The following is a 13774-nucleotide window of genomic DNA, read 5'->3' as shown; positions in this document are numbered from 1 at the left end:
TCAACATTTGATCTGGTTAGTTGGAATTTTTAATTCAATAATATTTGGTCTACAATAAAGCTAGAAGCTAATGCCACAATTGCATCATATTAATACAATAAGTCTGATTTTTGATTTAGAACAATCCTTGATTAGTGCAGCTTTAGTCTAACATTTCCTTTTCTCATTTATGCTGTTACACTAAACAAGAAAAAAGATTCTTAGAAATACAGCTATTGACTTGCCTGCAATGCCATAAATCCTTTTTTATATGCTGTACAGGTAAGAGGCCATGCAGGAAAAACGGTTCATTCATCAACTGCATCAGGGCATTGGATACTTGACTGACAGCTCTACAGACTATATTTTTCCAGAGCTGCTTAGCATCACTGACAGCGTACATGAAACTGCCAGTTGTCTAATATCGCATAGCCATACATCCAGTCTTTGATACAGTGAAAGCCTCACTCCTGCGGGTCATACAGACAACACGTTTCTGGGATCCGGCATATATATGCCACTCCGGCCCATGGAAAACCTGTATCCCTCATATAATTGTCATTGTGATCCAAAGGATCCTCTCACAATTTGTGCACTGATTTTTATTTAATCTTTTTTAAATTTAGCTTTATATAACATTTTTACAAGAAGCAAATGTCAGAAGTGTTTAAAAACACAATTAAAAAAAACATTATACAGGAGAAAGCTAATTTAGAATAGTTAAAAGTTGGTTGTGTATGTCCAAAAGGAGGGGGGGAAAAAGACATTTTAAACTATTTGATTAGTCAAGGAAATATCTTGTTTTAACTTGCTTTTTGGTTTTCAAGTCCATCTTTTGTGATGTTTTGCTTAAGTTCTTTCCCCTTCAGAATTAAATAGTGTCTTCAATGAAACGACACTTCATTGTTTACTGAACACCTCAAAGCTAGCCTGCCCTGGACCAGGTCTGCTGTTCAGAATACGTAACCATGGTGACTATCCTCACTAAAGCCTCTTTCCCTCTGAAAATATCAGGTTAAAGCGTGTTTTTCAAACATGGGGCGACTCGCTAACAATCGCTAATTGGCTCCCTTCCCACTGGCAAATTAAGTTGGTCTAACCCCTCGCTGGCAGCTGTGTGACACCATCACGCTCTGTAAGCATTGATGATGTCAATACTGCGACAGAAATCAGAAAAGTAAACAATGGAGAGCAATATGTAAGGAAGCCAAGGAATTAGTGTGCTTTATTGTTTCACTCTATTATCTGTCTGAATCCATCTCACCAGAGCTCCTCCATGTTTATGGAATGTAAGCAGAGTTGTTTCGGCTTGTTAGTTCAGAAGCAACTGCCGCGGTGTGCCTATGTCCGAATGTTGTGTTCAATGGTATCACATAATTAAGTGGGTCAACCTGGCTCTGGTGGTTCATAGCATGCCGATCAGAACTGAGGCGATTTAAACGTGGGTAGCTTGATGAGTCGTTTGACCCAAGTAGATACATGTCAGTTAGCTCTTCCTGCTGCCACTTAAAGCCAATTGTCCCCCGGTTGAAACAGGTTTTTCAGCCTGTGGGAAAAGGGTAAAAGAATGAATCCAGCTTTATGGTACCAGAAAGTCAAGGTTAAATCTGAAGTTTTCTCGCTAACCCAGTAGTCCTGCTTCGTGATACAAGCCTCAGCTGTATCTGGGTAGTTCTCAGTTCAGTGCTTACTGGTGATCAGCTCCTTAATTCCAAGACCATGGTTCTTATTCAGGAAAAGGTGCCTTGCCTTCTTAATGTTGATGGGGGATCTCTGTCTTAGCTTGTTACATACTACACATGAATCAAGACATTTATTCCATACAGAAAAAGAATGGTAAATGGCTTGCACTTATATAACTCACTGATAAAAGCAAGGCTGCCGCACACTAGCGCCGCTGAGCCCTCTGATCACCATCAGTAGGCAATGCAGGTGAAGTGTCTTGCCCGAGGACACAATGTCACTGACAGCAATGTCGGCTTGAACCGACAACCCTCCGGTTGCAACTTTTTAAAGATATTAATCCGGCTGCATATTATTCTGAATCTTTGATTTAGAATAATATGTCTAGAAGTGATGTATAGAAATGAGTCATATTTATTTATTGAGCACACTTAACAACCAGCCCTACCAAACCTTATGTTAGTAATCCTTGCAGTGTACCGGTACATTAATGGGGATCATTACTCTGATCCGTAGCCTTCCAAGGTTTTTATCTGTTTGACTTTTTTAGGGAGATAAAATGTTACAATGGAACAGGTACAATATATGTTTTTTTAATTTGAAAAACAACTTAAAAACATTTTTTACATTAACATGATCACATATTCTTTATTCAGTTAACTTTATCGCTTCTAGTCGTATAAAAAGTACAGGATTATCAATCTTTAAGCCTGCTGATTGTTATTGAGTACAAATCATCTAAGTACAGAAAAGGAAAGTTAAGTTGCAGTAACAGTTTAAACATTAAAAATCTTGTAACGCATTGCTTGGGATAAAATATCTGATACAGTTTACAGTGAATTCCTAAAATCAATTTCCATTAATTACTCACACTGTAATTTCTTAGTGATTTAAACCTTTATGTTAGGTAAAGGAAAAGAAAGGATCTGCTGAAGTGGGTTCTCCTTGGAGGACCCTCACACATACGCGTTCCTGTTATAATTACTCGGTGCAGACTGAGACGTTGCCACAGTTGACAGAACATGTCCCCTGGAGGCTGGCTGGTATGGGTAGGATCTAAAAGAAAAAAAATACGGCTCAGCACTGGCTTTTAAAGTGCGCTACACGATGCAAGGACAGATACTCACATCTTTTCACTGGGAGAGTTCTGCTTGCAAGCACATAACAAGCAGGAACCTCCACAGATGGCAAGTACAGCAGACGACCAGCCGATGTACAGACCCTGTCCAATCTCATACCTGTAACACGATAGTTTATCTCATATTTCCTTATCTTTGGCTTATTTCAAGGTAAACTGGACATAACTGTTGTTCTGACGTGTAATGTTCTTGTTAACTTACTTTGTTCCTAAATAAAGTTCATTAAAGAACTCCTGGGTGATGTTGGCTGCATACCAAGAAACAGCAATCATGGTGCAAAGCCCTTTGGAAACACAAAAGTTTCTTTTAAGCATATTAATGATTGTTAAACACACAGACATCACACTTGTGGCATATAAATGGTTCTGGTGATTGCTGGAAAATGTTTTCATGTAAATGAAGGTACTTGATACATAATAAAAAAATGGCCTGGAATAAAAGTGGATAACAAGTTTAAATATTTCTAGAATAAATAGAAGTTTTTTAATAGCTTTTTAAGAGTACGCAAATTGGCTCCAGATCCAACCCATACTCACCTCTATCTATTTTGTTCATTAAAGAGACTCCAAAAAAAGTTCAAAACCAATCCATTGCACTTTGTTTCCAAGTTTGAAGATGTTTCGCTGATTGAAGATGTTGCCAAAAGTGCATTAGATTGTTTTTTTTTATTCGTTTTCTTTTTTACTTTTTTTGGAATGACTATGATCTGGATGACTGAGAATTTTAACCAGTTTATTAAAGGGACATTTTGAAAGTGTTTAGTGAAAAATATCCTTTTAATTTTACCCTTTATGACTAAAACATTGTTTAATCAGTAGACTGACACCTCAGTAGGTTAGCGCCAATGAATCTGTAAGCCTATTTTCCCTGAATGTACTTTGGGAGTTCCTGCGTGGCTCGGTGGAAGTAACGTGTGCATGTTAAAATGGACGATTGAAGCCTTTTAATCAAGAGGGATTTTGTAGATACGCAGAAGCCATCCAGCTCAACTTGGACAACAATGTCAAACTTATTTAGTGCCTTTAAAAGATTGAGAGCGACTGGTTCCAGGGAAAGACAATGGTCAACACTGGATATGCATTTGAGTCTTGGAGGGAGCTTAGAGACAAGTTTGGAATAAAAAGGAACCCTCAAATGGTTTTCTTTCTACTCAGAAGGTAATACAAGTTAACACTGACCATATTAAATAGTTCTGTCCAGTTCTCAGGAGTGTACCAGGAGTATGTCTATGAGTAAAACCTCTTCTTTTAAGCAGATTATTCTGTTCTAAGTATTAGCGGGTTCTACGAGAACAAACTGCAGAATCCTGCAGTTCTGTGTCTTGGCCACAGGTGTCAGTATGATTAGACAACTGTAATGTTGTTTTAAATCAACACTGTAACTTTTAGCAAACATGGAGTTTCTTGTAAAGAAAAGGCCTAATTTATCCCTCTAGATTAAATCCTACATCAGAGAACCAAAAAATATGTCTGATTAGGTAGGAGTCATATCTGTTTTGTTGGCTAAGAGCAACTTTCAGCTCAGTTAGCTCACATGTCTTGCACTCGAACTGCTGTAAAGCGGCGCTCTGGGTCACAGGACTCATTCAGCGAGAAATTGGCCTCTTTCACGTTACTTCTAGGGGAATTCATATAGGGCAAATGTGAAATATTGACCAGAGAAATCATGTAAAATTTCCCAAACTAAATTGATACTTTGATGAAAGTTAAGCAGTGTTGCGTAAGTTATTGCATATCCACTTTTTTTCTTTGGTGGCAACATGAAAGTCAGTCAGAGTTTCAGAATAAATTTAGGGCCTTTCAAGTTATCATCTGATAAAAATCAGAAATAAGGTACCAGACTTGCTGTTATTAGCAAGGCACACTGTTCAGAGCAGAGGGTGGCGCTCACTCTCATGGACTGAATAGACAAATAAGCAATAAACCTTTGTCAAACACCAGTAGTGGCTCGCATACTAAGCCATCTGACATCACTACTATTAATGATAAGCTGTGAATCTGATACCAACTTCTGTTATTACTAGTGTTGCACCGATACCAGTATCGGGCGGGGCCCTGTTTCAGCACTAAAATGGTGGTATCGGTATAGGCGAGTACCAGCAAATAGGGCATCGATACCATTTTGAGAGCCAAAAGTTTATTCAACTATTGTCACCCATTCCAGGTAGGCAATAAAAACTTCTACTGTATTACCATAGACTTTTTCCTGCTTCACAAAGGTAAGCAGCAGTTTGACAAAGCCATGATGGCAATTATTTTACATCCAAGTAGTATGCAGTTCTTCATATATACACACACATCAATTTCAAACAGATGGTATCGGCCAATACTGCACAGCCAGGTTCGGGTATCTGGGCCAAAAAATGGCGTTGGTGCAACACTAGTTATTACCCTCAGTCAAAGGCTGACAGGAAAAGACTAACAACTAATTATCTTTTTTTACTATCAAACATCCCAATTTTAAAGGCATTTTTAAAGTGTGTTTTTTTTCACCCAGAATAAAGAAAAACAAACTCCAACCCCAAAATAAGCCAATTTTAATGTTCAAGGTTTCCTCCTTGATTTGCTGTCTTTAAATAGGCGGTTTAAGCTAAAGCTTGATTTGCCCTTTCTACCAACACTGACCTAGAATTCGACACCTTTATTTCAACAATTCACAGACCAGTGTTAATAAAGGTCCTCTGTGAACAGACAGTTCTATTAGGAGCAAGATAACCTTTTCAAAAGATCAACTATTTACTGATAGCTTGTCTTCGGTACACAAAGGTTGGAGAGCCTGACATGTTTACCTAGCAAAGTGTTCAATGTGAAGAGGTTAGGCTGAGCTCTCTTAACACTGTTCTTTGGTTATTCAGCTCTGGGGACCAAACCTATTATTTATTCCTTTTATCACGTTTGAGTAATTTGAGTTCTTTTCTAAGACCTTTTTACCTTGGAGTAAAAAGAACACCCCTCCGATTGCCGCAATCCTCCCTTTCAGGACGTAGTTTTCTCCACACACTTTGCTGCACTGCATCCCCACAAGAGACGCCACAAGGCCGAACGTCCCAAACACAATGGAGGCAATCATCAGCGCCCGGGAGGCTTGAATGTACCCTGTATGAAAACATTAAGTCATACATCAGGTATTTGCTCTGAGACCTGCGAAATAATACGTGTTTCAAAAATGCACACACCAATATTAAACTGTAACCAATAGGTGTATTGATATGTTTGACTTGTCTTATAAAATGGTATAAATTCACTGTAATTTATTAAACATTTAATTCAATAACCTTTTGTTGCTTTTCTTGAACATTTTAAATATTAATCCACCAGAACTTGTCAATTTTTCAAAGGTGGTTTCCATTAGTAACAGTAAGGTTGATGGGGAAACATACGTAGGTGTGGTTTCAGCCACACTATTCACTGTTGCACAAGTTTTGTCAATAGTCTTGAGACCAGTGCGTTTGTTTCCTCAGCTTTGTAACAGCAAAACAAGGCTTCATAAAATTCAAAGTTAATTTATACTTTCACCACTAAATAAAAGTCCCTCTTAGATGTGCGATGAACAAAGAAAATAGCAAGTAATCCTTATGCTGTCATAATATCGGTGCACTTTTTTTTTTTTTATTATATCTTCTTACTGTGTAAAACTGTGTGAACAAAAAACACAGCAAACAATGTTTTTATCCTTTTATGACTTCTTAAACTATGTCATATGTTGTTTTGGGAGACAAGTTCAGCCAGTCTGCCGAGTTAGTTTATGACTGAATGAATCTCTTCGAAAGAGTTTTAAACTTCTATGACATTTTCTTTCCTCTTGTTTGCTGCTGTAATTAGTGCGGCACTCTTTCCTTTGTTCCTTCACTTGATCATATCTGATATTTTATGTGTTTACAACATGCTATAGACACTACAATACAAGGCTTCTGGCTCTAAAATGCTCCATGCTCATATCTAGATAAAGTCAAATTGAACAAGACTGTAATCTATTCTTACTTTCTAAGACTTATGGCCATAGTCTCTTGTGACTTTTAATTTTTGTCTTTTCTTACATGATGGTTCGATTAGTCAGCCTTCTTCAATCTCAGGATTTCTGATCAGATTAACTGTGGATTATCAACGCGGTTTTGTGAGGACCACATACCATTAAGAGCGAGTAAAGATGGGAAGTCTCGGCAGTTGTGAACCCCGGTAGAATCAGTTGCACAGGACATCCACAGGTTTTCGTAGATGGTCGAGGTGGTGATAACATTACCGTCCACACTAGACTCCCTCCAGTATCGATTCGGAAGGGCCACACCAACCATGATCCAACCCAAAAAGCCCAAAAAGGCAGCAAAAGCTTCCACCATTGGATTCATTTTGTCCTTTCTTTTTTCTGGCTTGTCTTGAAATGATCCGCTCAGAGGAAGACGAATTAATAAATTAAACCAGCGAAGCTCTCTTGATGCCTAAGGGTCTGTTTGCCACAGGTCCACAAACCAGTTCCCAGCAAACCTTGCGCTAAGGTGCTACAAAACCCTTCAAATGAGTGATTAATTCCATGTACCTCACTTATAATTTTCCCTATTATTCAACTTTCTATTGAAACTTTTGAAAGGCTAACTGTTTACCTAACTTGGGGAACTACAAAGAGCCTAAGCCTTTCAAACCTCTTCACCAAAGTCTATAGACCTAACACTATGTATCACCTATGGCCATTTGCTTTGAACACTATGTCAACAATATTAAATAAATTCTTGATGAGATTCAAGTCAAGCTCCAACTCCTTAAAACTCCCTGATTGGGAAAGCATCATGGGACACCGTGCAGCCCCTAGAGGTGGGGGTTGGTAATTAAATATTGACCCAGGGATTACCAAGTTTGATGGAAAGGAGGGGGGGGGCATTTGCTTGCCTATCATCCAGAAATAAATCATCAAAGCTTGAAAGAAATATTAACTTCCTTTTTCTTTAACGACATTTCCTGTAGAGAACCGTTTCGCTAGACCAGTGCAGTAAAACCTGCCATAACCATTTTACACTCTTCTTGAGGGCTTAAAGTCATTCATCTGGACTATAAACTGTTTGATCTCAGTCCTTTTTTGTGGCTGCTCAATGAATATCTCTAAAAATTAAAGGCTAACCTGGGCTGATATCTTCTACTCAATGTTTTCTAGATCTCACAAAGTCCAAGAAAAATATTTAGAGACAGTGAAAAATTACAGTTTAATTTTGAAAAACCTAAATCATGTAATAATTTCTCAGGATATTCATATTTTTAGGCTTTACTGCGCATTCCGACAAATAACAAATAATATTTACTAATTTATAGGAGCTTTAATCTATATCATTTGTGATAGATTAAGCATTACTGTGCATTTTATTATGCATTTTCTTTTTACTACATGTATCTGATAGGATGGTTAAATATTTTCAAGAAAAAGAAATGCCACAGTAATGTCTCAAAAACTCAAAAATCAAATATGCTACATCATGCTTCAATGGCTTATTACATTCACCTCTCTCTATAATACCAGTAGTAATGGTTCCACCAAACTACAGGACTTGAAACTCTACACACACCTATAAAATCAATTAAAAATCAGACAAATAATTAGTTTATTTTATTTTTTTTTAGATTTGCACCAAAATCTCAAAATAAACTTAAATAACTTTAGAGTTTGAAGAGGTAACTGGTTGAATCTCCCATTACTGTTTAATATTACAGATGCATGCAGTCAAATATTAATGTTTAGTTTGAGTAAAAAGAAAATTAGGTGCATAATTTACAGCGATTTGTTTTATTAAAAAAAAAGGGTTCCATGAGAATAGAAACCAGCCTTTTCTCTGCATTGACGCTTGGATGGAAAATGCTCAGTCAGCTATTTTGATTCTGCTGAATCTTTAGAATAAAAAGAGAGCAAATATTACAGTTGGCAAAATACTGATGTAAGCTAAGATTATTCTATCTTAATAAAGTCATTTAACTGTGTGCATTGCAAAATTCATGTTTGCAAATTCTCCCAGATATACCCTTTAATTTTTGCAGAGATCAATCTTTTAGTCAATTCCTTCACTTACCTGGAAGGGCAAGGAGGGATGGAAAATCCCGACAGTTGTAGACCCCCGTAGAATCACTTGCACAAGACATCCAGAGGTTCTCATAAATAGCAGAGGTTAAAATTACGCTCCCATCTTGCGTCGATTCTTTCCAATAATGATTCTCCAGTGAAACGTAAGTCAGTATCCAGCCCCCAAAGCCCAGGAAAAGTGCTAGAACCTCGATAAACTCCTGCATGTTGCAAAGTAATTTTCTATCAATAATTAAATGTGATGGACCCTACCTCTGCCAGGAGCTCTATATCCTACATCTGTGTCTGATATACATTTTGGGAGTGTGAGAACTGACTCAGGGTTTTGTTTTTTTCTTCCACTTGCAACAGCCAAACCTGAAAATTTGAACATTGATTTGTTGCTGTAGTTACATTTTAAGTGTGCTATTCCCGCCCAAAATTGATGGCTTTTCAAACACAAGCACGTGCCTAGGAGTTAATAAATCAGTATTTAAGCACAAAACTTTATAAGTACCAATTAAAAAAATAAATGAATAACAAAGTTATTTCTTACATTACCTTCTTGATTTATTTGTATTACCTTGTTCTTCTGTATTTTAATTATTTAGAAGTTTTATTATAGAAAGTAATCTACAAATTGAGTGAAAATAAGTGGATTTTTTGGCCATTAAACTTTGCATATAAGCGAGCATCATATTTAAGGATTTGCCATTGTTGTCTGAGTTGATCAAATTATCTTCCCTCCCTGCCCCCTTTCCGGTTTTGAAGAATTATTTGGTAGCCAAAATCCGAAAATAGGTTATTTTGAGATCAAAAGTAAATACTTAGGCTACATATGTGGAAATACTAAACTGAGAACAGAGCAAACAGTGAGAGCCGAGAGAAGTGTGAAACAATTTATCCTTTTTTTTTTTGTCAACTCCGGTTAAGCATTAACAAGTTTTGCTGCAAGACAAGTTTTGTGTCATCATGGGGATTTGCTCCGTGATCAGAGGAAATGTTAATTGGCGCAGAACAGTGGTGAAAATTGGAAGTTCAGTTTAATATAATACAACTCTGTGAATAGTTCCGTCTGAAATGAATGAAAATAGTTGTTTTAATGGTTATTGAGTCAGATAGGCTATGTGGCGGTAGTGTTTGATTTATCTAAAGGTTTTTATCTGTTATTGTGTAAATGAGTTTGGCTGTAATTTAAGGACAGATTCTAATAGATCTGCAGAGTGGGAACTATAAATCTGATAGGAGTTTAATTTTTTTATTGTTGTTTTGCACAATATGCTTAACTAAGTATTTTTTGTTGTTGAATATTAGAGATTTTGCAGATATATTTTTATACATACATTGTTTAGATTTACTTATGTATTTCTAACCCTTTTATAGTATAGAAAATCCCTTTATTGTCCCACAATGGGCAAATTTACAGCAGCAGAAAGATTATTGAAAATAGTCACACAAATGAGGACCTTTGTGTATAATGTATAAGAATAACATAATAGGGAAGAGTTAAAATATAAACAATAAAATACTGTAAAGTGTTTTAACAATATAAAACTGGAGAATTAATAACCAATATGCAGCTATGGACATTTTTACAATAATGGATATTTGAAAATAGCAACAACATCAGAGATGTGCAGAATGACAGCAGCATGTTATTTAACTGACTAAAGTTTCTATCATTACATTTGATTTTATTTGTTCCTGCTCCCGGTGGTTGGAATCTTTATTCCACTCTGGATTCTTGTGAGTGTAGTTTTTGTTCGCTTTAACTTTTTTAAAAATAAATAAATAAACAAACAGTTTTGAAAACCTCGGTATTCATTCTTTTCCTGCTTTGTGTGTCAACTTTCACGGTTGCTAAGCAACAGAGCATACGCCGGTAAAACCCGCTGAAGGGTGGACCTGTTCGAATTTACAGACAAAACTCTTCTGGCCTCCTTATTTTCAAGGACTTCGAAAGGATCTAGTCTAGGTAGACCGCGTCCTTGGAGGATGCAGCCCAGGTTTTCGAACAGAGCCTCTGATTAAGAACAGGGCTGCCCGCACTGACGTGGCTCAGGGATTACGTCACACGGAGCGTCGTGCGCAGTATTTTAAAAAATCAGGACATTTCCTCACTTTCTAAAAAAAAACCCGGGACGCCCGGGACAGGACGTGAAATACGGATATGTCCCGGGAAATACGGACGTTTGGTCACCCTACAATAGATGCATTGAAGTCTTTTTTTTTTCTTAAACTTTAATGCAACAGGTGCCTTTTCAGTTAAAACCCGAATGTGACACGGCTCTTCTGAAGCCCTCTCATAATTCATCCTTCACGAATATCCAACATATGGACAAGTTTGACAATTAAAAGTCCTCAGCTGTCTGCAAATCTAGTTGTTTAAAGGGAGCTGTGATGTTTACCTGGTGGATTGGCTAAGAAAAAAATATCTTTGTTTGGTATAAACTTTACACTCTTTAGTTACTGTCTGTATCTTATCGCATGTGTATTCTCTTCTTTAAGAGGTCGGTACAAAGTGCTAATTTGCACTTTGCTTACAGTATTATTCAGTTTAGCTCCTAATCTATTTCCTGTTAATGTTTCATTATTCTATCCTTCCCTTCTTGTCATATGAATTATTTATGCACAAATGTCCGTATTGACCTCTTCACTATTATAACACGGCAGCCTTTAGGGTTTGTTCCAACCTCCAGACAAGAACACACATTTAAATTTTTTATTGCTGATAGCCAGATTTTTTTCTACTGTGTCGGTGAGATCAGTCAGTGCACAGCTTTATTTTTATATTTGATCAGATAAAAGGTGTCTGTAGGTCTCTTAGGTGTTTATTATGTATTAAAATAGTCACATTCGCTGGAGAGAAGATAAGGTTTGTCAGCAAATACTCAGCTGTTTCCAGCTGCCAGAGGTTCACTGTAATTACAGGCAGCTGATGAGTGTGATGTATACACTGTATATTACATCATCTTGATTGGTAACTGACATATCGACAGTCTGGTTGTGTTTAATCAATCAGGTTTTTTTTTATTTTGCTTTGTCACTGACTTGAGAAAAAATGTCCTTGTGGTGGCTTAAAAAAAGTGCCTCCCCTTTAAACAAACCATCTGTCTTTGACAGGAAATAATACCCTATGGGGAAAAAAAAGTGAGTCAACCAGCCTTTTCTAGGAAACTTCATCAGGAGTCTTTTACTCTGAAGTAGAATTTTCTTTTTATGGACTCAAAAATGCAAAAAAAACAAAACAAAAAAACACAAGTGAATTTTAATACATTTTTGTAATCGAAGATTAAGATTTCATTACATTTATCCACCACACCTTGGACTACAAAAAAATAATTTGAGGGGGATTTATACTCTTTACAGCATGGTTCACCAACCTTTTTAAAGCTGAGGGCTTCTTCATGGGTACTGAGCCATAGGAAGGGCAACCAATTCTGATCTATGAATAGAAGAGATCAGTATTCACCCAAACTTCATGTATCATACACATATTTTATTCTCTCTTTTAATTTCTAATTTTCTTTAAGATATTGTCCTTTAGAATTCTATAAAAATGCTCAAATGCTCTATAAATCGAGTCGAGTCGAGTTGTTCTGTTCTCAAAAGATGCTGAGGGCCCACCAGTGGTTCTTAAGGGAACACATGATAGTAAATTTGTTGTGAATTTATGTTATTTATTCAAATATCTTTCAAACTATGATGTGTTGTTCTATGAGCAAATGCCCAACTGGCTTAATCATAGTCAAAAATTTAACTCATATGAAGTAAATTCCCAGCAACTTCCATTGAAAATATAATAATTTATTAACAAAAATAATTTAACCCCAAGTCAAAAACATTTCAGTTAAAAACTTCAGATAAGCTAGTGATGTCAGGCTGAGAACAGAAAGATCAGAACCGAGCAGACAAATGTAGGCAGGATGATCCAAAGGGCAAAGCCAAAGGCGATGTCAGAAGCGTGCTTGGTTGTCAGAACCAGGATGTCAGAGAGCCGGTGAGGTGCTGAGGGAGAATCCAACACAGAGTTGAGTCACAGTTCCAGGTACGGGACAAGGACAGGCAGATATGTGGTGTGAGTCAAGACAGGTCAGGTAAACAGATCAGGCTCAGAGGTTGAGAGGCAGAACAGGTAAGGATCAGTTAAACAGAATACAGGAACGCTAGAAAAACTCACCAATGGCTTAAAAAAATCTGGCACTAATGACTGGTCTGAAGGCTGATTAAATACAGACTAATACATTTGGATCAGATAAGCGCAGTGGTGTCAAAAATACACACATTTGTTACTTAAGTAGAGGTATAGATAGTGCAGTTTAAAAACACTGTGGTAAAAGTTGAAGTATCAACTTGACCTCTTTACTCAAGGAAAATTGAAAAAAGTATGTGCTCCAAAAACTACTTAAAGTATAAAAGTATAAAGTAACCTTTAATAAAACAGCCATATGCCACCATATGAATTGAAAGCTAAATTTTTCGACTATTTTGAAAAATTATTTGAGATATGGCCAAGGATGAGGGAGGTCTTGTTGGTCTACGTCTCCCGATACGTTTTCGCCTGTGTCCGACCTTTCAGACATTTCAACATCTTTTCTTGAATCCGACATTGTAGCATGGCATAGACAATTCACGTTAGCAGTTTGAAGAACACCTGCTTGCTTCTGATGATTTCCTTTATCTAACCAATGAATGTTTGCGTTATATGACTCATCTAGTTACACTAGTTTTCACTAGATGTGGATGGCTCCAATGATCTGCATTGGTTGGCTCACATGACATGAAATAAATGTTTATAAACAATAAACCAGGGGTAACCAAATAAAAATCATTGGGGTCCTAATAAAGAAAATCATCAACCAGTAAAGGTCAAGAGACATTTGTAATTATAATCCCCTACTTTAAACAGAATTTAACATTGAAATAAAATGAGGTAT

The 13774-nt window shown here is 36.9% G+C and overlaps 1 protein-coding gene across 2 annotated transcripts; it reads right to left on the bottom strand.

Annotated features, from left to right (window-relative positions):
• Positions 1-2290: 2290 nt before the first annotated feature.
• On the bottom strand, positions 2291-9298 carry LOC119779262 (claudin-15-like). Of its 2 annotated transcripts, none has more exons than XM_038278835.1 (5): positions 8848-9298; positions 5732-5896; positions 3003-3084; positions 2790-2900; positions 2291-2718 (listed from the first exon to the last, which is right to left on the bottom strand). In XM_038278835.1, exons 1-5 carry the CDS (start codon positions 9062-9064, stop codon positions 2619-2621), a joined length of 675 nt encoding a protein of 224 aa, XP_038134763.1. In that variant the 5' UTR covers positions 9065-9298; the 3' UTR covers positions 2291-2618. The 2 variants fall into 2 exon arrangements, with proteins under 2 accessions (XP_038134763.1, XP_038134771.1); XM_038278843.1 differs by lacking the exon at positions 8848-9298 and adding an exon at positions 6930-7489.
• Between the last annotated feature and the right edge of the window lie 4476 nt (positions 9299-13774).

Source organism: Cyprinodon tularosa, unplaced genomic scaffold (assembly GCF_016077235.1).
Source record: "Cyprinodon tularosa strain WSP-4 unplaced genomic scaffold, ASM1607723v1 ctg1017, whole genome shotgun sequence".
Taxonomy (NCBI): domain Eukaryota; kingdom Metazoa; phylum Chordata; class Actinopteri; order Cyprinodontiformes; family Cyprinodontidae; genus Cyprinodon; species Cyprinodon tularosa.
Note: the sequence above shows the minus strand (reverse complement) of the source record. Positions and strands in the feature narration are given on the sequence as shown.